General features: G+C 35.9%; 2 protein-coding genes across 4 annotated transcripts; one reads left to right on the forward strand and one right to left on the reverse strand.

Moving 5' to 3' along the window:
• The first annotated feature begins 10,527 nt into the window (after positions 1-10,527).
• On the forward strand, positions 10,528-20,482 carry LOC132599159 (SWI/SNF complex subunit SWI3D). Of its 3 annotated transcripts, none has more exons than XR_009566777.1 (8): positions 10,528-11,128; positions 12,486-13,015; positions 13,491-14,081; positions 14,872-15,038; positions 15,116-15,684; positions 17,495-17,685; positions 18,233-18,678; positions 20,150-20,482. XR_009566777.1 is itself a non-coding variant. In XM_060312404.1 (7 exons), exons 1-7 carry the CDS (start codon positions 10,618-10,620, stop codon positions 18,563-18,565), a joined length of 2,892 nt encoding a protein of 963 aa, XP_060168387.1. In that variant the 5' UTR covers positions 10,528-10,617; the 3' UTR covers positions 18,566-18,909. The 3 variants fall into 3 exon arrangements, 1 of the variants encoding a protein (XP_060168387.1); XR_009566776.1 differs by having other exon boundaries at positions 18,233-18,674; XM_060312404.1 differs by lacking the exon at positions 20,150-20,482 and having other exon boundaries at positions 18,233-18,909.
• A 413-nt stretch (positions 20,483-20,895) lies between these two features.
• LOC132599160 (ras-related protein RABG3f) lies at positions 20,896-25,475 on the reverse strand. The gene is made up of 7 exons (XM_060312405.1): positions 25,295-25,475; positions 24,667-24,693; positions 24,411-24,510; positions 22,622-22,768; positions 22,136-22,216; positions 21,797-21,942; positions 20,896-21,248 (listed from the first exon to the last, which is right to left on the reverse strand). Exons 1-7 carry the CDS (start codon positions 25,345-25,347, stop codon positions 21,179-21,181), a joined length of 624 nt encoding a protein of 207 aa, XP_060168388.1. The 5' UTR covers positions 25,348-25,475; the 3' UTR covers positions 20,896-21,178.
• Positions 25,476-26,989: the final 1,514 nt, after the last annotated feature.

A 26,989-nucleotide genomic window follows, 5' to 3' on the forward strand; every position in this document is an offset into this window, starting at 1 on the left:
TATACATATAGTTTGATGTAAACGCTAGACTTTAATATACTTGCTAGAGCAATCAACATTTTCCCTCCCGCTCTCACCGAAGAGCGAGGAGAAGGGAAAAAAAAAAAGGTCAAATGTTATATCCCGTATTTTTGCATATTCGGGAAATTCGAAATAATTTTGACTTGTGAGAAATAAGGCCATATTTTGACTTTAATTAATATATATGTTGCTCATAAAAAATGTTGATGTGGAAATATGGAGGAAGGTCAAGGACAAAATGGGAAGTTTTGAAAATTAGTTTCAGGAATTACAAAATGAGACCTATATCTAATTGAGCTCAAAATAAATGAAAAAAAAAACAACAAAAAGGCCCAAAATTCATGGGGTGGCCGGCCATGGGCCCAAGCCCATGAGCCAATTAATTCAAGAAAATAAATAGATGGAGGGCCCCTAATTGTCTTCATTTTAGAACCTTCAAGAGACTAAGAGCACAAAAAAAAGAAAAAAATTGAGGGCTTCCATCCTTGATTCAAAAAATTATAATTTTCTTGTATTCCTACTAAGTTCAAGACTCTCTTCAACGTGATACAAATTTGGAGGCAAGAAAGTACTTTTTTTTAGCAAGCGGAAAAATTGGAAAAAGGTAAAGATTCTACTATTTTTATCTTGGAAGAATTTTATATATATGTTGTAGTATATGGAAGTGAATGTAAAGTATAAAAATTGTGTGTTGTGGGTGTATGTGTGTGTGGCCGTGTATGGTGGTTGATGGAGAGGGATTTTCAAAATTTTATTTATTATGTTAAATTGTGTTGTGGTGGCCTTGTGATGTAAGTGGAAGAATATTAGTCCAAGTTGACATGAAAAATTGGTTGTTAAGTTGTTCTAGGAAATTTTGTGATTTTATTCTAGTTTATGTAATTATGGGAATGGAATTGTTGAAGTGCAAATTGTGGTTGTTGTTGATGAAATTGGAAGATGAAAAAATGTGTTGTGAATGTTGTGTCGAAGGTTGGAGATTTCGGATGGATTCTAGTCTTGGTGGGATTTTTGTATATTTTGTAGAATGTTATGAAATGCTTTTGAATTGCACTTGAATGATCTTGAATTGGTAGTGAATATGTAAGAGTCAATATCGGCTTGAAAATTCGTAGTTGAATTGAATGTTGATGAATCATGTTGGAAGGAAGGTTACTAATGTTAGAATGTGTTTTGAATTGATTATTGATGTTATTGGTATGGTTGCTGGTATTGTTGGTATGGTTGTTGATGAATTTGGCCGAGTTTAATTCTCGGGGATGTTGAATTTACAGGGGAGATGCTGCCGAAATTTCGGTAGACAAATACTAATTAGAATTAAAATTCTAAGTACTTGTAGCTAATTTTTGGGTAATTGATAATATTATTGTAGATATTGGAGAGCCCGAGACTTGAGTCGGAATTTGGTTGGCAAGTGATCGAGTTTTGTTAGTAAGGGATCGAGGTATGTAAAGCTTACCGTTCTTCCTTTTTGGCATGACCTTTATGAAATAAACGAATGACATATATGTATGCTCTAAAGAAAATTCTACTCCTAGAGCCACTAGGATGGCCTATGTCTTTGATTTCCATAAACTATTACATATGACTTGTCACATGCCTATGATGTTTGAAGTATTAGTCGATACGTTTCCGGATGTGGTTTGAAAAATATTTGATATGGTCTAAGTTTGGACACGTAAACTTTGGATATGTGCATATGATTCTAAGGCTTCGTTTGAAGTACGCTATAATGTTATTTGAAAGTTCCTTAATATGAATGATATTAAATCTTCAGAAAATGACCTATGAAGTGTTTTTCGAAAGTTTTGTAATTTGAAAGTTCGCAACTTTTGTATACTAATTCCGATAGACTCGTTTACCTTGAGCCTTCTGATATCAGTTTGTATATGTATTTATTCGTCCAGTCTTGGAATTTATTTATTTATAAGCATATGATTTCCGCACTACTCCGCTCGTGCCTACTACTATGATATCGTTCGCCGGATCCCGGGCCGGTTTTGTGATCGTGCGCACTATATGATATTCGACAGTATGATGTGTTACGGTTCCCGAGACCTCGCCATAGGGCCGGGTACCGCTTATATATGGCGTTATGATGTGATATGGCATATGATGTGTTCTGATGATATGATATGTTCTGATGATATGATATGTTCGGAGATTGTGCGGAGATTTGAAACCTTCTGGAGTATGATGTGTTGTGGCGCCAGCGTCGGAGTGGCGACCACGTTCCTGAGCCCTATGCATGATTTTCATTTGCATTATATATATATTTTCGGCACAAGTTTTGATATCTTAATTCTGTCTCCACATTCTGTACTTCTCATTTCAGCTATGTTTCGGATTTCTGTATTTCATGCTTTACATACTCAGTACATATTTCGTACTGACCCCCTTTCTTCGGGGGCTGCGTTTCATGCCCGCAGGTACATACGTTCGTTCAGGTGACCCGCCGGTGTAGGGTACTTATTCTGCTATTTGGAGTACTCCTTTCGATCCGGAGTTCATATTTTTGGTACATACCTTCTGTTATACATGTTCGACATATATGTATATGGTTGTTTGGGTACGGCGGGGCCCTGTCCCGTCACGTGCTTTTGTTATGATTTGTAGAGGCCTGTAGTCATATATGTGGGTCATGGGTCAGGTTTGTTCGTTTGTGATTGTGATCTGCGTCTTAATGCGGTCCCATTTGCTATTATGGCCAAAATGGCCCATATGTTTGTATATGTGTGTATATCTGGGCGATGTCTATTCCGCCAACCTATCGGATTTGATATGATATTTTGTACGGGCGACCGCTTAAGACGACATTGTTTTTAGCATCTGTTTAAAATTTACGTATGTTAAATCTGAATGAATCTTTGATATGTCGATCTGGTACGTAAGTCAGTTTGGGTGTCCGAATAGGGCACCAGTCGCGGCCCACGGGGCTGGGTCGTGACATCAAACCTGGCAAACAATTGCATGATATGTGAGATACACGTGTTCTGGCACATGAATCCAAATTAACTAAATTATCCATTGTTTAGAAAGTCACATGTATGTGATGTTTAGATTACGGGTATCTTAACCAAATTGTCAATATTATCTGCTCTACGAAATTAGGGTTCATGGTTGACAATTGCATGATATATGTGCATGCGTGTTAAATTTTCAATTAATTACTACTCTTAGTGATCTGTCCTAGAGAGAATGAATTTATTCAGAATAATAATATCAAAACTCAGATTCACAAATAGAACGAAATGAGTAAAACAAGCTAGATGCCTAGATATATTGAAATGGTTTTCATTAAGACAAAAAAGACAATACTTAAATCAAACAGGGAAAAGAAAATGGACCTGAGACCAGAATCTGAAAGAATTAAGGTGCATTATATATTATTTGTGGACTGATTTTTCTTCTATTGGCAATTAGAGGGAGTGCAAGCTAGCTCGAATTGATTTTAATTTCTTACTGAGCTTAATTTCTTAATGATACTAACTAAGTTCTTATGGTTTTGATTCGAGACATACTGATTGGCTTAAATAGGGAGCAAGTTGAGTGACTCGATCCTTTGAATATCCTACACGTGTATCACTCCATTATTAATGGTGTATGGACACATGCAACATAAAGTTTGGTGTGTGTTTAACGTTGGCATTTGCTGACTAATTATTTCCTAAAATAGTGAAGAAGAAAACAAATAGATGGGAAATTGTGTCCTGATTGTATTTTCGCTCGGCACGAATTGGGGAGAGATCTCATAAGATAGGATGACGCCTATTTTCATAATTCTGAAGTTCTGGGTCATATACTATTATACTTTATTGTATATAAAATATCCCTTAATTTTCAAAAGTGGAGAATTTGGTGTAACTTTTAACAGGGTTTGTAAAATTAAACTGTAAAAATTCCAAAACTAAGGCAACAGTTATAATAAACTTAAGAGACTCCGAAACGAAATTGCTTGCAAAATTCAAGATGAAGTCATTAAAGTCATAGTAAAATTGAGATAAAGTAAATGGTAAGTTGATGTAAAATAAGAATGAAAAGAACGACTTATGAGAGAAACGTTTTCTTCTATGCATTACTGAATTCTCTGATGTTATCGGACACTTGGTCACAGAAAATTGTCATCATAAAAGTAAATTACTAATCAGTGGTGTCTTTAGGAATTTATTCAACGAGATCTGGACAATATTAGAATGTCACACTTGAAATTTGAGCATGTGGACTAATTTATTTTTTATCCTATTTATACAATATAGTTTTTCAACATCCCTCTACTTAAGTTTGCCCTTGATACTAACAGTAACCTTTGTAGCACAAGTGCGCGACCAATATTTTATGTTCTTCTTCGGAACTTCCCCATCCATTTTTCCGATTATGTGAAGAGCTAAAATTTCAAGTAACAAGTGATACAATGTCTCATCTTGTCCGCTCTCAGTAGAGGAGATCAAAAATGTTGAAATGGGAGGATAGGCATTTGGTCCAAAGATTTGGGTTGACAGACTACTTTTTTTTTTCCGCGGATTGCCTTTCATTTGGGGTGGTCTTTAATTTTTATCCTCTAAATTGGTGGTCTTTAAGTTTTGTCCCTCAAATTAGTAGTTTTTAACTTTTGCCTTCTGCCTTTGCAAATTCTGCCTTACGAAATTTTGCCTTTGCAAAATTCTGCCTTAAAACAGAATTTGCAAAGGCAGAGGACAAAATTAAAGACCACCAATTTAACGGACAAAAATTAAAGACCACCCCCAGCGAAGGACAATCCTGCAAATTGCCCGACGGACTAAGCTTGGGTAGTATTGGGCTATGAAGGTGGGACAACATTTGGATAAATGGGCTTAGCCAATTGAGCTTGGCCTTGTTTAGCCGAATTGGGCTTGTCCATCATTTTCCTTTGGGCAATTCGCAGAATTGCCCTTCTTTTGGGATGGTCTTTAAATTTTGCCCCTCATATTTGAAATCTTTAAATTTTGCCCTTTGGCTAAAACTCATGGGTTCCAGGTTCGAACCCTCACTCAATCAAAATTTTTAAAAAAATTTGCAAGACAGAGTTTAAATTTCTCTATGCACCCACCGGCATACACTTGTGAAGGAATTACCAAAGTTATGCCGGACCCGACATACTTATGCATTATGGGCAAACTTGGCATAAGTATGTCGGGTCTGGCATAACTTTGGTAATTCCTTCACAAGTTTATGCCGGGTCCGGCATACTTATGGGCAAACTTTTAGTTAAGCCTTGGCTAAAAGTTTTTTCCTAGTTATGCCTTATGGGGCAGACTTTTAGTTAAGGCATAACTAAAAGTATGCCCCATAAGGCATAACTTTTCCTTAAGACATAGACTTTATCTTATAAGGCAAATTTTTAGTTATGCCTTAAGGAAAAGTTCCGCTTTATGGGGGCATACTTTTAATTATGCCTTATGGGGCATACTTTTAGTTGTGCCTTAACTAAAAGTCTGCCCCGTAAGGCATAACTAGGAAAAGACTTTTAGTTATAGCTTAACTAAAAGTTTGTCCATAAGTATGCCCCCACCGGCATAAACTTGTTAAGGAATTATCAAAGTTATGCCGGACCCAGCATACTTATGCCAAGTCTGCCCATAAGGCATGAGTATGCCGTGTCTGACATAACTTTGGTAATTACTTAACAAGTGTATGCCGAGTCCGGCATATACGCGACCCAAACCTTGTCTTGCAATTTTATTTTTTTTAATTTATGCTTGAGCGGCGGTTCGAACCCATAACCTCATGATTTCTGCATGAACGCTCAAGGTTGCAATGCGAAGGGCAAAAATTAAAGATCAGCAATATGAGGGCATAATTTAAAGACCACAAATATGAGGGGCAAAATTTAAAGACCACCCCAAAAGAAGGGCAGTCCGCGCAAAAAAATGTTTTCCTTTCTTTTGTTTTTGTTTTAGAAATGTTAGAAATATAATCACAGGTAACTTCTATAAATAATTATAGTTTTTAGGCTTCTAACCAAAGTAGCTATTGTTTTCTTAATTATAATTTGTAGCTATGTTATAGCTATTTCGGGTCTATTCGAGTGTATTCGAATACACAGTTCCAAAAATACAGTCAGTTAAATACAGCGATATTTTACCTGTTTCGTATGTATTCAGATGTATTCATATACATGGTTCAAAAATATAACCATCCAAATACACATGTATATAGATCAGAATGAAGAATACAGTCAAATCCAATCAAATCTTCGGCGAAAATATAAAATACACTGTATTTAGAAATGGAGAATACAATCAAATCCGGTCAGAGATCCGATAAAATACAAAATACACTATATTTGCACTTAAAAAATGGAGAAAACACTCAATAAAGTGCACTCAAACCTAAGAAATACACTCAGATCTAAGAAAATACAAATCTGAGAAATTGGTATCTGCCTCTATTATTCAATGCTATGAACGACTGATTCACCCAGTTTCTTAGACGACTCAACAAGAAGAAGAAGAAGGAGATGGACCATGTCTTTCCGTCTCAACACAATAGACGAAGAAGAAGACCCCTTTTCGAATTTCCCTCCTGGCGATTGAAATTTCCAACAGAAACACATCGGAAACCTGTGAACCCACCCACCGGAATCTTTTTTTTTTTTTTTTTAAATCGATCTCTGACACGAATCGATGGCCGTCGTCATCTCATGCTCAAACAACTAGTTACAGATCCGCTCCACCAAGTCCGGCGATGACGGCAGCGAAAGCAAGGAACATGAAATTCGAATTGGGGATTTGAACAGAACATAAGTGAAAGATTTGAGAGCGAGGAAGAATTCATCCACTTTAAGGGGCAAAAGGAAGTTGACATAGTTATTCGTAACCTATTATTCTCTTGATTCCATGGAGAACTTTGTAAATACAAATTCATAGTATCTTAACAACCCACTATAAGGGACAATAACACTAACCACATTAAAAACACTAATGGCTTGAGAGGAGAGCGAAAGAGGAAAAAAGAGAAATAGAATACACAAACACAAATATGGCTACGAGCCGTAATATATATTTGGTTGTAGCTACGTATGGTGATATATTAAAAGTGTAATTATTATACTTAAATAACTCTTATAGTTAGCTATAGCATGCAATAATTCCTATAATCACCTAAACGAAAGTAAGTTACACTATATAAGAGGTATGATTACAATTAGAAAATTGAATTTTCAAAGACAACTGAATAAATCTAAAATAGCTAAAGGTTTTTTTTTTTTTTTTTTGAATCTCTAAAGCATCTATTAATTTTTTATTTTTTTTTTACTTTTCTTTTGTTTCTTCTTTATAAAATAACTTAGTATCATATTATGAAATAAAATTATGTATTCCTACCTAAAAATGGGGAATTAGAGAAATCAACATTTTAGAAATTTTATTTTCCAAATATAAGCAAATAAGTAGTCAATAAAGGTAAAATAAAATTGAAATAGTAATTGAATCAAACCAAGTTTGATATTAACAAAAGCAAGAAAGATGCTTAGAATTTAGAGGATTGGCAAAACTTAGATGCTTTCACTGTCCATAATTAGAGAACTACTGGAGACAATAAAATACAATCATCCTTTAATGTAACTAATCAAATAGATTAGATAAATCGATGTGCTACCCTAAATGAAGTGTTCAATGTTCACGGCCAACACATTAATTAGCCCTTAACTACAAAGATGTTATAAATTCCCTTTGGACATATTGTCTTGCTTGATTGAATCTTGCAACATCAACTTGTCATCTTCAACATGTTATATAGTAGATTTAACATACATATTTATGGTATATTGTATTTTATAATTTAATTGTGCAAGGATTATTTTGCGTTTGAAACTTTGTAAAGATGAAACTGTATCATGTTAATAGGCATTTGGACATGAGATGAAATCAGCGTTTGGACATGCGATTTCATCTCATGAGATGAAATCCCAAATCATCCAAAAGGCATGACTTGGGATTTGAAATCATGATTTCAAAAAATATAAATGTAAAATTTGATTCATACGTTTATATTTTGTAAAAAAAAAGACCCATGAGTTGGTAGATATATTTACCAATCATGTTTACCAACTATAAGTTGGTAGATATATTGTTCGTACCATGTGAGAGGATTATATTAAAGAGTAGTTACATTACTATTCACGTTAAATTTTCCTTTTTATTGAACTAAAGTTTGATCAATTGATGTTATATTTTTTAGAAAGGCCTTCTAGCGTATTAATTTTATTATGAACTATGATTTACTCATTTGATAAGATTGTATAAGAATTGAGAAAATTTTGATAGTTTTCACAACTTGTGGGATTTTTACGTTTATAAAAAAAAAAAGGCTTAATACCTAGATGGACCCTTAAACTTGACATGTTTTGTAAGATAGACATATAAACTTATAAGGTGACCAGATAAACACTTAAACTTACTCAAAGTGTATTTTTCAAGTTTTTCAGTTGTTTTGAAAACAAAAACTATATTTTTCAAACACTCACAATTTTCATGGCCAAACAAGCCCTAAATATATCACAAAATATTTTTTTTAAAATGCAAAAATAAGGCAAACGCATATACATGAGACTATAAATGTGCACTTAAACCAATAAATACTCGCTAATCGCAATTTTGCAGCTTTCAATTAACTTGGTTTTTTTTTTACACTTGAATAATTAAAAAACAATAACTTTAACCAATAAAAATCCTTAAAAAAAAGAAATTTCAAATTAAGAAATTTCTAAATTCAGTATTTCAAGTGTAAAAGAAATTTCAAATTAAGAAAACTGTAAAGCCGAGAAGAAAATCCTTAAAAAAAAAAAACTTAATTTGAAATTTCTTTTTTTAAGGATTTTTATTGGTTAAAGTTATTGTTTTTTAATTATTCAAGTGTAAAAAAAAAACCGAGTTAATTGAAAGTTGCAAAATTGCGATTAGCGAGTATTTATTGTTTTAAGTGCACATTTATAGTCTCATGTATATGCGTTTGCCTTATTTTTGCATTTTAAAAAAAATATTTTGTGATATATTTAGGGCTTGTTTGGCCATGAAAATTGTGAGTGTTTGAAAAATATAGTTTTTGTTTTCAAAACAACTGAAAAACTTGAAAAATACACTTTGAGTAAGTTTAAGTGTCTATCTGGTCACCTTATAAGTTTATATGCCTATCTTACAAAACATGCCAAGTTTAAGGGTCCATCTAGGTATTAAGCCAAAAAAAAAGCTGCAACTTAAGAAATCCAAATTGCATGTCCAAACATGATTTCATCTCATGTTCAAACGGCTCCTTATTGCAGATGGTGGTCTATAATAGATAGCGTAAGTACTATGGGAAAAAAAGTAAAATTTTGATTGATAAGCAATATTATTGTTACTTTTTAGTAGGGAGGCTGTTTTCGAAAGATCCTCGACTCAAGAAAAAGAAAGGCAAAAAATGTTAGATAAGGACAAGCAATTCAAAGCAGTATGAAAATGAAATGAAAATAATGAAAGCGAAAAAGCCGCGATAAAGCAGTCTGAAAAAAGGAGCAGTAGCTACCATGGATAAATAAGAAAATCCAAGTAGAAGAAACAACATATAGTTACAGAAATCAAATGACAAGAAACCATAAAGTAAAACTGCGACTACTAGTACAAAAGGATAAGCGGGACTACCTACTAGTCTTGTACCCTAATACGAGTCCTCCATCGCCTCCTGCTGAGGTCATTTCGTCGGTAAGCTGGAACGGCGCCATGCCCTGTCTAATCACCTCTCCCAGATGTTTTTTCGGCTTACCTTTACCTCTCATGAAATCGTCCATAGCCAATCTCTCATACCCCTGCATTGGGCCATCGGTGTCTCTCATCATCACATGTCCAAACCATCTCAGTCTCGCTTCCCGCATCTTGTCATCCACCGAGGCCACTCCCACCTTATCTTGAATATTTTCATTCCTAATCCTATCTGTCCTAGTGTGCTCACATCCATCGCAACATTCTTATATCCACAACTTTCATCTTTTGAACGTAAAAGTTCTTGACTGGCCAACGCTCCGCCCCATACAACAAAGTTGATCTAACCACCACTTTGTAGAATTTACCTTTTAAGTTTTGGTCGCACCTTCTTATCACACAAAATTTAAGTTAAGATGTTAAGTGTTTGTTTATTCATTACAAATTTATCAAAAGGTAATCAATTAACAATTAATAAAAGATACTAACGCCATTAATTAACCCAATTTCAGTAAGTTGCTAAAATTCGTTAAAACTTTGTTTCCCCCTCTCCCACCGAAAGCAAAGACCGGTGACAAGTGAGGAATGACTCAGTGGTTAAGCACTTCCACCCACGACCGGTAGGTCCTGGGTTCGAGTCACACCGGAGGGGAAGTGTGGAAACACTATAAATCCTCCTAAATGGGGAGGAAAAAAAAAAAAAAAAAAAAAAGACTGGTAGCATTAATCATCTACGGTTCAGAATTATTTAATTAGATAAATATCCACGGTTTTGATTAAACTGTCCATGTAAATTACATGTACCGCTGGCGCACCGAATCAGCCCTTATTAGGCTCAAAAAAACACACATCCTTTTTGAAGACGACGATCTGAGCGTAGTTCGTTCAGCTCTCACAAATAATGGAAGACAAACGGAAAGACAACACCGGAACTCCGCCACCACTCGCGGTCGCCGACACTGCTTCTCACGCGCCTGATGTTCCGTCCGTTGAAGCACCTACATCTCGACGGAGAGGTGGCGGCCATAAACGAAAAGCAAGCGCCATTGGAAGTAGCGGCGCTAGTTCAACTCCTCCTTCAACTTCCTCCAAACGTCACGCGCGTGAGGCGCGTGAGGCACGTGAGAAGCAGTTAGTAGTGCCTTTCCCGCCGATCCACAATGGACCGCTCACAAGAGCTAGGCAACAGCCAAACAACGCCGCCGGAGCTGGTTCTCCGTTAGGTTTTGGTGTTAAGAGCGAATCGGAGGTGCCGCCGAAGGCGGAGGGCGGCGGAGAAGAGGCGGTGAAGGTTGACAAAGAGTCGAATAAAGCGAAGGAAGATTTGGAAGCATTAGAGAATGAAATTGAAGCTGAAATTGAGGCAATTAGGTCACGAAATCCTAATGTTCATGTTGTGCCTACTCATGCAGGTGAGTTTCATTTCAATTGTTGTATTTGAACTCTCAATTTAGTAGGTTTACTTGCGATTTTTGTAAAATTGGAAATTGAGGAATCGAAAAAGTTAAAACATGTTGATATAGTAAGCTGAAGATATGCTGGAAACTGTAAATGTAAAAAACTCCTCTTAATTGTAAAGTAACACTAAATATATCTCAAAAATATAAAACCTAACCTCAGGACATTGAATTAGAGACTGAAATGGAGGCAATTAGATCTCGAGATCCTAATGTACACGTTAATGCCGACTCATGCTGGTGAGTTTCAATTGCTGTCTTTGAACTCTTAATTTGCCATAGATTTTGAAGTTGAACCTTGAAAGTTTTTGAAGTCGTGATTTTTAGTACTTGAAGTTGTGTATGAACATGCATTTTACTTGGAAGAAATTTGAAGTTTTGTGCGTGAAACTGAAATTTCTCCCAAAAACTGGTCTGAAAATATTTTGTGAGCCAATTTATGGAACTTGAAAATATTTTGAAGATTAAATTTTCAAAATCTTATCCATTTTAATGGCCGAACAGATATTTGAAGATAAAATTTCAAAATTTGATCAAATTAAATTTTCAAAATCTGATCAAATTTAACGGCCGAACAGATATTTGAAGATAAATTTTCAAAATCTGATATATTTGAAGATAAATTTTTAAAATCTGATCCGAAATCTATGGCCAAACACGAGCTTAGAGCTAAATAGATTTTTGTAAAATTGGAAATTCAGGAATGAAAAAGTTAAAACATGTTGATATAGTAAGCTGAAGATATGCTGGAAACAAGGAATTCAATGTCCCGAGGTTAAGTTATTTTTGAGATAGATTTTAGTGTTACTTTACCAATAAAGAGAAGTATTTTTCATTTACATTTTCATAGTAAATACTCTTTTTGTCTTTTTTTTTTCCTTGATGAAGAAAATACCCTTTTTGTCTTTTATGCCATGTTGCTTCATTGGGTATGGAGTTAAGACGTTAATTTGACTTAAATACTTTATAGTTATAGTACAAGAAATAAAGTAATGGTGGAAAGTTAGCTTGACATTAAAAATACAATATCATAGGTTAGAATTTGAACAGTAAACGATTTTAGTTCTTGACAGTTACTGGAATTATATAAAAACGGAACGTTGAACAATTTAAGTGTTCCAAAAAGGAATGTGTCATATAAATTGGGACAAAAGGAAGTATACAATTTTTGCATTTCAGTTTGTCAAAAGTTCAAACTGGAAATTGCTCTCTCCTTTTTATTTTTTTAATTTTTTAAATCTATAGTCTGTTACTAAAGTTTAAAAGCATTAGGGCTTTTCCAGATATTCTCTGACATTTTGAAAGTTTTTAGGTTGGTTCTCTTGGTCAAAAGTTCATCCTTTGGAGAAGCGAACAATGCCGTCTTTCTTCAATGAGAAGTCGCAAAGTAGGACTCCAGAAATATACATGGAGATAAGGAATTGGATCATGAAAAAGTATCACACTGACCCAAATAGTCAAATTGAGTTGAATGATTTGTCCGAGCTCTCAGCAGGAGATTTGGACGTAAAACAGGAAGTGATGGAGTTTTTGGACTACTGGGGTTTAATTAATTACCACCCTTTCCCACAAACCAATTCGGTTATGCAAGCTGATATTGATGCGGACGAGGCTGCAAAGACAGATTCTTTGATTGATAAGCTTTTTCGATTCGAATCAGATGAAACATGGACCCCGGTTCTTCCCAGGTCTAGTGTAGCTACTCCTTCTGTGTCTTCTGGGTTCTTTCCAGAGTCGGCTATTGCTGAAGAACTAATGAAGTCTGAAGGGCCAGCTGTTGAGTACCATTGCGACTCTTGCTCAGCTGACTGCTCAAGAAAGCGGTATCATTGCCAAAAGGAGGTATTTTTTTCTCAACACTAATGTCCTTTTTTGTTTTGGGGCTAATGAGATAAGATATTGATATGAGAAATGATTATGGTTTGCCTACTGCTTTAGGCATCACCACCAGTGTTTTCTTTCTGTTCTTGTCATTATTCAGATAAAGGGATCATCCTCTTGGTTAATGTCATATACTTGTCGCAGATAGAAGAATGTGATTCAGAAGTACAGATTATTTCCTTCTGGGCATAAAAGGCGTGTGCTTGAGACAACCCTGTAGATTTGTTGCTTATTATACTCATTATGAAACTCTTTCTGCCTTAGCAAACCTGTTGCATGCAATGTTTTTATATCCTTAGGTCGTATTATTCATAATTTCTGTTTTTACTTACATATTAAAAGGCCATCTTCACTGCTGAAGTATGTCTTGTCAAAACTTGAGTACTTACTTAAATGCCTGACTATCTTCTTTGTGTTGATGGTTTTTACTACATAGGCAGATTTTGACTTGTGTAGCGAATGCTTCAACAATGGGAAGTTTGGATCTGGGATGGTCCCTTCAGATTTCCTTCTTATGGAGCCTGGTGAGGCTGGTGGTGCAAGTGGTGGGAAGTGGACAGATCAGGAGACTCTTCTTCTCCTTGAGGCATTAGAGCTTTATAAGGAAAACTGGAATGAGATCGCTGAGCATGTGGCTACAAAGACCAAAGCTCAGTGTATTCTGCACTTCATCGAAATGCCAATAGAGGATATATTCCTGGATACTGATCCTGAAAGTAACAAGCGTGTTAAAGAAAATGAGGATGCAGTTTTGTCTAAAGATGATACATCAGCCGGTATTGATGCCCCAGAAACGACTGAGAGTAAGGATGATGGAAATGACAATCAGTTTTCATCCATGGTGGAAACATCATCCACAGTGGAAACATCGAAGCCAGAGAATGTGAATGGGCTAACTCCTCAGGAGGAAGTTGGTGAGAACTGTGCACTCAATGCACTGAGGGATGCATTTACAGCTGTTGGTTTTTATCCTCCACCTGGAGAACGTGTTTCATTTGCTGAAGCTGACAATCCTGTAATGGCACTGGTATGTTGGTTTCTTTTACTTTTCGTAGGCTCAATCACAATTTTGATGCAACTGAGCACTTAAGGCACTCTACTAAAAGCTAACAATCTGTACTTGCCTTTCACTGAATAATGAAATCAAATTTTTTAAATTTGTGTTATTTACTTGATCAAGGTAAGATCTTTCAGCTGGTGGAAGTCTTTTCTCACCATTTTCACAGGTTGTGACCTTGTTTTGAAAAGGATAGGGTTTTCATTCCACCACAGAAGTTTCAATGAGATAATTTAATCTTGTTCAAAAGAGGTAGTTGTTCTTCTGGAAGGAAAGAAATGATAGGTTGTTTAGAAGTAGGAAGAACAATAATTGATGTCAAACACAAATGTAAAGTTTTCCTTAGTTTTTGGTGTAACATGGAAGATGTTCATGCTCCTGACCCTAGTGCCGTGATTGACTTCATCAGCGTATTACACAATTTGTAATGGTGTACTTTTGGTTGTAACTTATCTAGCAACTTCTACTTGCTGGTCTTATTATATATGAAAAGCTGCTCTTTACCGATGAAAAAGAAAAAAGAGGGAAGTCGTTAGAAGTAGAATCCAGTTGGTTTTCTATGTTGCTGTTAAAACTCTAATTATTCTTTATTAATATATGGATGAACACAATGACTTACTGATCCATCCATCTTTTCTTTTTTAATATTCTTGTTTGCCCTTGAAAAAGTAGAGGGGAAGGGGGGAGTTAAAACTGGGAAACCCGAAGTGATGACTGGAAATGTTTCGGCTGTTTTCATTGTGATGTTTTCTTTGTCTAGGCAGCGTTCCTGGTGAAACTGGTAGAAGCTAAAAGGGTCACTGCCTCAGTACGAAGCTCTTTGAAATCCATTTCTAGTAATCCTTCTGGTGAGCAGCTAGCCTTAAGGCACTGTTTTGTTTTGGAAGATCCACCAGATGATGGGAAGACATCACCTGATTCAGATAGGTTTGTGTTCGTCCTTTTAGCTTTAGTTAACAGGTATTGAATTGATTTAGAGTCTAATTGCTAATTTAGTTATGCAGACCTGCTAATGGATCAGTTGATCTAGACGATAAGAAAGATGAGGATGGCAATGTTGAAATGGAGAAAGAGGAAAAATTGACATCAGTTACTGATGAGAATGGCTTGACAATTGGACAAGATAAAGAGACCAAAGGTGAAGCAAACGTTGACAAAAAGTGCGAAGAGCCGGATGGTGAAAACCATGAAGAGAAAAATGAAGAGGAACTTGAAGAAGCGACACATTTGGTTTCTACGAGTGACGAAAATCCAGAGAAATCTGATACTGTAAAGCAATCTGGTCAAATTCCTACTGACAAAGAGGGCGAACCTGCATCACTTAAAGAACCAGATGATGCAGGCTTGGCAGTGGGACAGACACCAAGTACCACAGCAGAATCAGATGTTTTAGTGTCTAATTTAGAGCTCCCACCCGGTTTCGAAAAGGAATCAGTTGATGGAGCTTTAGTGGCCATTCGTACTGATTCTCCAGATACTCCTAAAGACGAGGACATGATGCCTGCTTTGCAAACAAAGGAGCCTGAGCAATCCATGAAATCAAACTCTGCACTTGAAATTGACGAAAATAAAGGTCCAAGCTCTCAATTTAGTATTATGTTTTATGCATATAAGTTATGCTAATCATGTTGTCTTTGGGGTTTTTTGTTCAATGGAGAAGTTAGCACAGGATGTGTGGTAGGTGCATGTAACGAGTTTGAATCCTAGCTGGTCAATCAACTCTGGTATTAAAGTGGAGAAGGGTAGAGGGTGGGTTTATTATCCGTTGAGGTCCAAGCTGGTACAACAGATTTCTCAATTAAATAAAAAGTTATATTAATCATGGAGTGAAGCGCAACAAAGGAGTGGATATGATTCTTGGAATTAAATCTGGTAACATGATTGACAGTGAATAGGAAAAATAGAGACATAAAGCTATAGAAAATCTATTAGCTATCAAAAAAAATAAAAAAAAATACATGACATGCATTTGTGAGGGAATCAGCAATCTAGTGGTTTTATAAATTAATCTCTCAACTAAGAGAATCACAGAGGATCTTTTGAGTCTTCAGTCAGTGGCATGTAGCTTGTTGACTATCGCCAGTATCTTTGAGTTTGTAATTGATAATGTGAAAGTGCTTTAGTTGTCATCACCAAATCCAGATCTTCAAATTAAAACACGACTGAAGTTTATTCCAGCACCCTTCGCTTTCCTATTTCGCCACAATGCACTAGTCTCCTCTAATTCCTCTTTTCTCCCTCTTCTTCAAACTCTCATATTCCCCTTTGTCATCCATTGTAACCTGCAACCCCTCTCCCAACATATAACATAAAGTTGTAATGATGGTTGCTGCATTCATTTTGGTTGCTATAGAATCCCTGTACCGATACTGCCTTTGTCATGCTAAAGATCTTGTACCTAAATCCCCCTTCCCCTCAATTTATATTGTCACTCTTTTCGCTTATGGATGTCTAAAAGTGTTTGACGCTATGCCATTAATACCATCATTATACAATACAACTTTTGTGGTTTCAAGAATTCCAAGTCATATACTGTACAAATTTTAGACATAGATATAATTCTTTTGTCCAACTAACTGTTTTTACTACCATTATAATACTCAAGTTAAATTACCATCTTAAACTTCCTACTTTGTCAAAAAACCGGCATATACAATGATATCTTTCTCCCTCTAGCTGTCTAGCATCACATAAAATGTTATGGAGAGTGTGCACATACATTGTCCCCTTTTGTAAGGTGAGAATCATTGATGAAAATCCACAGGTAGAGGCAGATAGAGAGAGAAGGAGATAAGTTGAGCTTGAAATGAAAATAAGTTAAACCAACACAGTAGGGGACGTGGAGAGTGTTACACACATAGTCCCCTCTTGTGAATCATTGGTACAAATCCACAGGCAGAGGCAGATAGAGAGAAACGAGAGATAAGTTGAACTTGAAATTAAAAAAAAAAAAGTGTAAATAATACAGGAGGGGTGTGGAGTTGGGAGGACAAGTGGGTTCTATGTGGGATTGGGATAGGAATTTCAGGAGTTTAAGTAAGGAGATCCAAAGCTGGGAGGGGAAGGAGGAGGAGAAGGAGCTGTAGTGAGTTGATGGATTGCTGGAGGTGGAAGGCAAATGATGGGCAAAGTTGGTCAAGTAAGGCGGCTGTTAGAACAATTATATCCTTAATGCTGAAATGTTGCAAAGACCAAAATTGGATCTTAAATATCCGTTTAGTGCCCTTGCTATATCCTCGGGGCTAAACTGTGGTTTTCTCTTTATGGTCTCTTCCCAAAGCTGAAAAACTGTCATATTCTTCTCTCTGCACTTAACTGAGGCTTTTAAGAATTTGGAAATCCTCCTATAATTCTGAATTGTCCCTTGGTGCACTGTTGCTCAGGTGCTGGAGAAGCGAAAGACACTGTAGATGGGAGAAAAGATCCTTTGAAGACCAAAGATGATCTGGATATTGATAAGATCAAACATGCAGCAGTCACTGCTTTATCAGCTGCTGCAGTCAAGGCGAAATATCTTGCAGATCAAGAAGAGGACCAAATTCGGCAGCTTACAACGTCATTAATAGAGAAGCAGGTAATCAAGGCCAACCAGCTCTTTGAAAATTGTATCTTTTAGGCTCCCAATTATATTCTATGGGAATCATTCAACAGATGCAAGCTTTTCACCCGCTTCTTGGCAATGCTTTCAGTCAATATTGAGACTGATCAGCTAATGAGCTTTAATGCAAGATTTAGGCTGAAATAGATCTTGAGCAATCAAAGCAGCTCAGGATGATTTGTGTGTAATTAAGAGATGGATAATAAGTTTTGAGTGTAAAATGTTTGTCTTCCTTTTAGTACAAAAAATTTGTGATGTCATATAGATGAGTAGTAGACACTAGACAGTCTCTCTCTCTTGGGAAATACGTCCTCTATTCTCCTTTCTTTGGTTGAATGTTTATGTTGCTTTACATTGGAGGAATACTAACCCGAGTTTAATCATTGAGTTAGGACTTGTCTGGTCAAATTCTGACCATATTCTCCAAGGTTCTGCTGACTTGATTTTGAGCTGATTTAAGTTTGCCTTTCTTAGCTTTGATCTGTCTCAATGAGTCTCAACCACTCAAGTTTCTTCTTTGCAGTTACACAAGCTGGAGAGCAAGTTAACTTTCTTCAATGACATGGATAATGTTGTTATGAGGGTCAGAGAACTGTTAGAGAGGTCAAAACAGAGGCTTATCCATGAACGTAATCAAATAATTGCATCAAGATATGGTTCTTCAGCTCGTCCTATGCCACCTTCGGTACCTGCTAACCGGCCTGGAGTGCCTCCTACTAATTCAGTGCCTAGGCATCTAACTGCAATGAGCTCCCAGAGGCTACCGAATTCAAGACCCATTATAGCAGGAACTCCTATACCAAGCTCTTTTATGTCTACAGCAGTTTCAGGAAATTCAATGCAGCCTTCAAAGTAGGATAAGCTTCTTTCAGTTAGAACTAAGTAATATCTGCTCAAGTGCATGAGGATGAACTCATCTAGAAATCAAAAGAGCGAAGAAACGGTCTTCAGATATCTTTCATCATGTGAGTATGTGTTTACCCTTTCATGTTGTCCTGAGTCATTTAGCTAAACTTGTTAATCAGCAGAAGTTAGAAGTTCTCTTTTTGTATCCAAACTCCAGCTGAAAAGATTAGGTTAGATAATATATTTTTTATTCTATATGGGAAGAAATCTGAGGACTGATTGTTAAAATTCTGAGACCGACATAAATGTTCAACATCTGGGAAGTTGGAAAGAATGGGGCAATAGGTTGGTAATTGTCCTCGGTCTACTTTTTGTTCACATCTTGCTGGATTTCGGGCACGACAGATGAGAGATGTCTGGGCAAAGGGGAATTTTACTTTCACTAAAGCTACAAACTTCTGTGGGCGGTCTATCTCCTTTTTTGTCAATTTGCAACTGGAAGTAGATAGCTTTCGTCCATTTTCCACAACCAATTATTCTGTTAACATCATGTCGCCAAACCTTTCAGTCAGGAAGTGTTTTAATCAGTATTTAGCTTGATTGAAGAGAAAGGATAAGGGGATCTGGTGGATCTAAGAGTAGGGTCAGTTATTTGTCTACCTTGATTTGAGAAGTGGATATCATCAAATTAGGATGAACCACTGGTGGTGAGTGGACGCCCACTTTTAAAACTAAAAATGGCTTGTATGAATGGTTAGCTTTTGATTAACTAAAGCACCTAATACATTTATGTGTTTGATGGATCATGTTTTGAGACCATTTAGAGGTAAATTGGTCGATAATTTCAAAAGATAATGCTCAGAGCCCATTTTACTTAGTTTAGTCGTGCTTCTTATTAGCTACTAGCTAGAACGACTTTTCTGTTTACTAGTTCGTTTTGCAAATACTGCTATATTATTTGACTGAATATGGCAAGTATAATTGTTGAATTTGATCCATTCATCTATCCAAACAGCTTTGAAACTAGTTTTCTGGCCATAATCACATATCAGAATTACATAAGTTATGATAGTGAAATATTTTAGAGATAGCGGCTCCTTTTTCTTCTCCTATTCGCGTTCAAACTTGCCACTGATGCGAAGTTGTGGTATATTTTCAGAGCAGAGAAATTACCCAGTTTTATTTGCTAGTTAGTGTCCCCATAGATTTTAGCACTTGTCGTCACAAAACGGAAATGGTTTCTGACGCATTAAATCTTGTCAACATTTTGTAAACGCGAGATCTTTTAGGCTTATATATGTGATGAATGTAAACTTTGCATTTTTGTTGTATCTTTCACCTGTCATTCACTGGTCACGTCCCCACAACCTCCTGATTTGACGTCTAACAGACTGATGTTGCTGTTGCATCACTTAATCATGTGTACTATTTTAAAGATGAATCTGCAGTCGTTGCAGATGTGTTGTACATTGTTTCCTTCTTGAACATTTTTATGGAAGTGTATAGGTGTCTTCTTGTTATGTAGCAGTATGATTATCATTCTGTTTCCTCTGGTTAATTGCATGAACCTGAGGCTGCTATATTGTTGTCACAGATAGCCCGACTGGTTTGAATTGGAGTTTTCCTCAAATAGTACCATTTTACTTCTCTAGTGGATGCTGATGACCGGGATTGGCCTGTTCTCTTGATCATTGAAATTGATTCAAAGTGAAACTTCTGGATATTCATTGTTTCACCAAAAACCGCTGTACCTGTAATGTTATGGTTACGATTTGTTGTCCGTCATCAAATAGTGATGGATTTGTGGCCTTTGGACTGTGTTGAATGATCTGCTTTTGCACACTAGTTTAAATCAATGTTCTCTTGCACGAATGTATTTAAGCAACTGTTCTGTAAGATTATAATGAAAAGAATAGACTTTCTTCTAGATGATTACAGTATAAACACAAATGGTTTCCAACACCACTTCTCACCTGCGCTTTTTATCAGCTACCTAGAAAACTCAGGCAGGTCAGCATTCTTAGTAAAAATCTACTTGTATGTAACGTAGTAGATATATATTAATTAATTAACTAATCATAATTAAGTGAGAAAAATATTTATGAGGATGCATGCCATGCATCAATTTATTGATTTGCAACACGTGTTACATCTTTACGTTATAGTACGGCGATAATGTGATTTGACGAACCCGAACATATGACCGTCTACTCTGGGTCAGCACAGTTGTACGAGAATTTGTTTGCCAAAATATGCAAACGCCTCAAAAGTTTCATCGTTTCTACGACATGTATATCTGAAGCACGTTGTTTGGTGAACTAATGAGCGAGGTAAAACAAATCAACTGAATATGGATTTTAAGATTATTGCAAAGCAAGAGTTTTCATCACAGACGAACATGGATCCAACAAATCTTGAAGGTTTATGAAAAGTGAAAATAACATCAACAGAATTCGAGCACTAAGAAACCAACCAGCTTCTCGTGCAAAAGCTAATATACAGGTACAACTTGATAATCTATGGGGAAAAGCACACCGAGAGAAGTAAATAATAAAACGAGGGCAAAAGAGAATCCAATCTTTTCAGCTGCAAGATTTATAATCAGCTCGAAATGAAAAACTGTTTAACACTCGCATCCACCGCCTGTCCTCTGCTGACTGCTAGCGCCAACATCAATGGTGTCGGGCAAGTATCTTTACCATATAAAAGTTGCAGCAGAAAAGAAAATAATCAAAACGTATTAGTATCACGATCAATGTAAAAGTAATAAATATCTTGTATTGAAACAAATTTTTATTTGAGTATAAATCTGGCAGAGCTCAGCTCATAATATCACCCATTTTTAACAACACTTGCCCACAGTCTAGCTTAACAACAATTGAAAACCTAATTGGACACCTGGGGAAAGCACCAGAATAAAATAAAAAATAGGACGAGAGAAAACAATAATGTAAACCAGAAATGGTCAGAAGGCACTGGCTTATTCGACTTGCCAAGAGCAGCTGTGCTAAGACACCTAGGTCCTACGGAATTACACACCCGGATTGTTACATCCCTCGTTTCCCAGATAATGTCCCACATTATTTTTTAGGCTGACTCTTTTTTCGGAAGATAAATATTTTACCTTGAGCAGTGCACCATGCTATTATAATCTTTTTTTTTTTAAAAAAAAAAAAAAGGTAACAACCATGCTATTATAATCTTATGGACAACATATAGTATAAATAACGTTTCAACTTACATTTCTTCCTCCTCTCCACTCTTAAGGGCATCCTTAGCAATGCATTGGAAAGCCTCTTCTACGTTGGTGCCTTCCTTGGCCGAAGTCTCAAAGTAGGGAATGTTACCCTTTGAAACACACCAGGCCCGAGCCTTCTTCTCCGACACCTAAAACAGACCAGACAAATATCTGAAGTGGGAAAAAAAGAGAATAGTATACCTCTATGGAACAATAGTAGTCCTATAGGCGGCTTACCAAAGAAGTGGACAGGTGAGAGCAATAGACTACAACAACATACCCTAAGGGAGTAAAAAGAGGAGGAACTGGGACAATGTACAATTTGTTAGACCAGTAACTTACCACTCTACTATTTCCACCATCAATGTCAACTTTGTTCCCCAGCACAACAAATGGAAAATTTTCTGGATCAGATGGGCTTGCCTGCAGCAAAATTCCTAACCAATCAGAATATTCATTTGGAGATTACAGAATAGTAGTTCAACAAGAAAAATTAGTGTGATAAATGGTGAAGATACCAAACAACTAAATTTATCATTTTTACCACCAATTTGCATGTAATCCTAGGAAAAAAGATCAATAACACGTAGCTGGTGGGCACTAACATATACAAGCGGCTATACCAAAGGGAGGAGCACTGAATTAGCAACTCATGAAAGATGAAGCATAACAAGCTCCGTGAGGGAAAAGCTCATAAAGCCTTCATCTCAGCAAGAAGCAAATAGGGCTATAAGCCTATAATTAGTTAATAATGTAAACTGGAAACAATAGAATCCAATACAGAAGAAATGCCTGGTAAACAATCACAGGCAAAGAAATACGAAATACCTGAATTAAAAACTCTTCTCTCCAGTTGTTTAGGTTTTCAAATGACTTCATTGAATTTACATCATAAACAAGGACACAGCAATCAGCACCACGGTAGAAGGCAACGCCAAGACTCTGAAATCTCTCTTGGCCAGCAGTGTCCCAAATCTGGACCACCAGAAATATCAAAGTTAAAGCAGGAAACAGACCAGATTGTCCTGTCCATGAGTAAAATATTAACACTGGTAAACATCCACCGACTACCTCTCCCCAATACCAAACCTAATACATGCAGATGTTTGGAATAACGGCTCATTTTCAAGCTGAAAAACAATAGTGTGTGTTTCTAGATATCAGAACTTATATGAACCAAAGAGTAGATTTGAGAAACAGATGAAGTCTTGACCAAGCGAGAAATGGATTGGATACACCATGAGTTCTCTAGATTGGATATTTTGAGAAACGAAAAAGGAATCTGCAAGGCAATGCTTATTCTATTGTTTTCATTTCAGTGGATCCAGAGACGGAATTGAACCAAACCGAAGGACAAAGACAGGAACAATTTGGAAAGAGAGGAGAAACATCTGTACATCAAATATTTTCTCTCTTTTTAAAAAAAAAAAAAATTGAGGAGAGGGGGTTAAATAAGCTGAAGTACGACTTAAGATTCTCAGCTGAATGAGGAAAACATACTGGGAGTGAAGATGGCTAAAGATAAGGAGCAGGAAACAAATGTCTCTACTCCCAGGAGACCAATCTTTGACCCACATAGAATATTTCTATATGAAAGGACTGAGAAATATTTGTTCAATTTCTCTTTTTTCTTTTTGATCATCTTTTTCCTTTTTCGCCAAGGTAATTCTTCTTTTTCTCATTAGTATGATAAAGTAAGCATATTATCATTCCCTCTCAAGAATAACATATTATCATTCCTGAAAGAAGTCAAGTTCTTGAGAAACACTGAAATCTAGATCCGTTACTGACACATAAGTGCTTAGAACCCAAAAAGGAATCCACCACTGACATAATATCATCATGCACAATCTATTTCTAGGAGATCAATGCGTGTAAATTACTTCTATCTTCTTATATCCAAAATAAATGCCCTAGTTCGGTTAGTCCATGACGAAAACCATCCATTAACCTGTACATAAATTGGATTATAAACACAATTATTCATCCAAAGTAAGATAATCTCCCACATGAGAATCTTTTTGCACATGTATTGGAGTCATTGATATACCTACACATAGTGATAGAGATAAATCAGTCCTAATCTTCCTTAAGAAACTGACATTTGTCACATGCATCTTCTTTTCTCAGCGGTTAGCTAAGAGAATTTAGACAATTACTATAGCCTGCCATATACAAAGTCACCAATTGACCTCCCTTATCCTGACCTCCTTTTTTTTTGCTAAGGTAAAAGTTTTTTTCATTATTTTGATAAGGTAAAAGTTACCCTGACGTTTTCTCTTTTCCTCCCATTTTGTAGCTTTCTAGTGAAAATGGCTAAATATGATTCTCGTCTTCTTGAAAGAGAAAAACATGTCCAAACTTCAACAAACACAATGAACAGCATCATACTTAAGTATATTCAATTTTTCATTATTCTCAGCTAACTTTTTTGGTAGTTTGGTCTTCATAGGTGAATCAGAGGAACACCCCTCGCCCTCTCTGTGGGGGTTATGAGGAATCACCGATGAGTAAAGTATTAAAGCAAACCTAGAATTGACAATTTAATACAGGAAAATCAACTTGGTTGATTTCGTACGGTAATACACAGCAAACAGACACTGTCTGACTGACTAACCTGTAAAGTAAAGAGCCGATCTTCAAACTGCACTTCCTTTGTCAAGAAATCAGCTCCAATAGTGGCTTTGTACTGATTGCTGAACTTCCTATTTACATATCTATAAAGAATCATTTAAGGCCAACAATAAGGCAATTCTATTATAAGGTATAATCACATCTGAAAAGTGAATCAAGCTGTTTCTTCATAATACGCTTGCACTTGTTATTAATTGAACACTACTAAAAAAAGTTAGTTACAAAGTTTTCGAGGATACTGATTCATCAACGAGGTCTTCCCAACCCTGCAAAACACAAAGAGAAGTGGTTCATGGACATATACTAAAAATTCAGCAGCTTGTGGAACTTAGATCGCGATAATTTTCAAAGTAATCAAATCAACAACGCCTCAATTGCCAACTAGTTAGACTCGACTGTATGCATGAATCCTCTCTAATCATTCCGCTCTATCCCAGACCCAGATCACGATAATCAAAAATTCAAATTCAAGAATCAATCTGTTAACAGGCCAAGCAAAACATGGAATTGGCGGACTAAACACGAAGAGGGATGCTCATACGTTACTGAACCCTAGAACAAAGTTGTAAAATATTTAGCATCTGTATTTAGAAGAGGAAAAAACATGTGATGAAGTAAGAAGTGAAAATTCAGCAACTTATGGAACTTAGATCAGGATAAATCAAAGTAATCAAATCAACAAGGCTTCTATCCGAAACATAGATCACGATAATCAAAAACTCAAAATTCAAAAATCAATCTGTTAACAGGAAAAAGAGAAGGGCGAAATTAAACATGATGCGTTACTGAACCCTAGAATTAGAAGAAAGTTGTATAGTACAGTAATATTTAGCATCTGTATGTATGTGTTTACAAAAACTAACTAACCCGCTGTCACCGAGGATGATGACTTTCAAAAGTGTTCGCCGGCGAGAAGGCATATTCCGATCTGACGACAACTCTGCGCCCGCGTGCGTGAGGACAATGTAACGCTCTTGTTACTTGGAGAAGAAATTAAGATAAGAGAGAAGAAAGAAGAAGCAAGAATGGAGATAATCATCAGTAGCAGTACAACGGGTATAATATACCCGTCATTACTACACATACTCAGACACCAATTCTATTCCTAACATAACGAGGGACTTAATTGTAAAATATAAAAAATAACTTTTAGGACTTCATTAATAATAATTAAAAATATAACTCTAAATGAAAAAGGACTAAAACTGAAAGCTTGAAACTTCTTAACTTAACTTGTCACAATTACATTTGTGACAGACAACAGACAGTTGGCAAATTTAGACGTTTCTGGTAAGAAAAAATAAATGATTGCCCCAGTTGTATACTTAGCTGAGAGGACTAGACAGTCGACGACACACCTTTCTACTCGGGTCGGGTCGGGTCGAGTTTGTGCTCAATATTGGAATCATTATTATTATTAATTATTAATGTACTAGTTATGTGAGGCTCGGGCTTACTCAAAATATAAATATAGATATTTTAATTAAAGAAGTATAATTTGTATTAATACAAGTGTACAACAACAACAATCATATACCTATTATAGTCCCACAAATAGGTAATTACGTTAGTAATAATTAAATTTCATATAAATATACTTTCAATATATGAAAGCAAAACTTTAATTGCACTCCTTTAATATTTTAACTTCCATTTTAATGAAATTATTTACTTCAAATCAAATGCGGAGCCAGAATTTGACATTTATAAGTTATGTATCCTAATTTTCTAAAGTTATTTAGCTCTAAATAAATAATCTATACATAGTTAATGAACTTTTAAGACAAATACATAATTTAACTTGTACAGCGAAGGGAGCTGCTTCTCCCTTAATTTGGGATCAGGGGTTCGAACATGGATATGGAAAAAATCTTTAGAGGGAGCGCTTCCCCCGAATGAGCGCTATACAATGCGAATTATCTGGATTAATTGGGCTCAAATGCGGATATCGAGCACCAAATAGAAAACCAAACAACATGAAAAATGAGGTAGGAGGTTCGATAGCTTTTGAAAAGTAGACCTTAAAAATAAAATAAAAAATTTGACTTAAATAAATAAGATTAGGACCTAAAAGTAATTAATTAAAAAAAATTAAAAAAAAATAAAAATTCTTGTGAGGACTACAAAAGTCCCTAAATTTTCCCTTATATATAATAGTAAAATGCTCAATCATTAATTCTTTTGTAAAATTAACATTTTAGATAAAGGCGATATCTTGGAAAACCTCGTAATCCTTAAGGTTGTATGTTGCAAAAGATATAGTTTAGGGCCCGTTTGGCATGGGAATTTTTCACTTTTTCTCATAATTTTTTTCACTTTATTTGAAAATAAGTGTTTGGATATGAAAATTCTAAATACAACTTCTTGAAAAATACCAAAAATTTTGTTTTTATTTTTTTTCACTTTCATTACATTCAAACAACCAAATATTCTTTGCAAAAACTATAACCAAACACAACTCCATCTTCAACTTCAACTTCAAAATTTCAAATAAAGTGAATAATTTTTTGTTTTCATGGCCAAACGCCTACTTAGTCTTTCTTCACTTTGTAATGGCAACTT

Source organism: Lycium barbarum, chromosome 6 (assembly GCF_019175385.1).
Source record: "Lycium barbarum isolate Lr01 chromosome 6, ASM1917538v2, whole genome shotgun sequence".
In the NCBI taxonomy this organism is placed as follows: Eukaryota; Viridiplantae; Streptophyta; class Magnoliopsida; order Solanales; family Solanaceae; genus Lycium; species Lycium barbarum.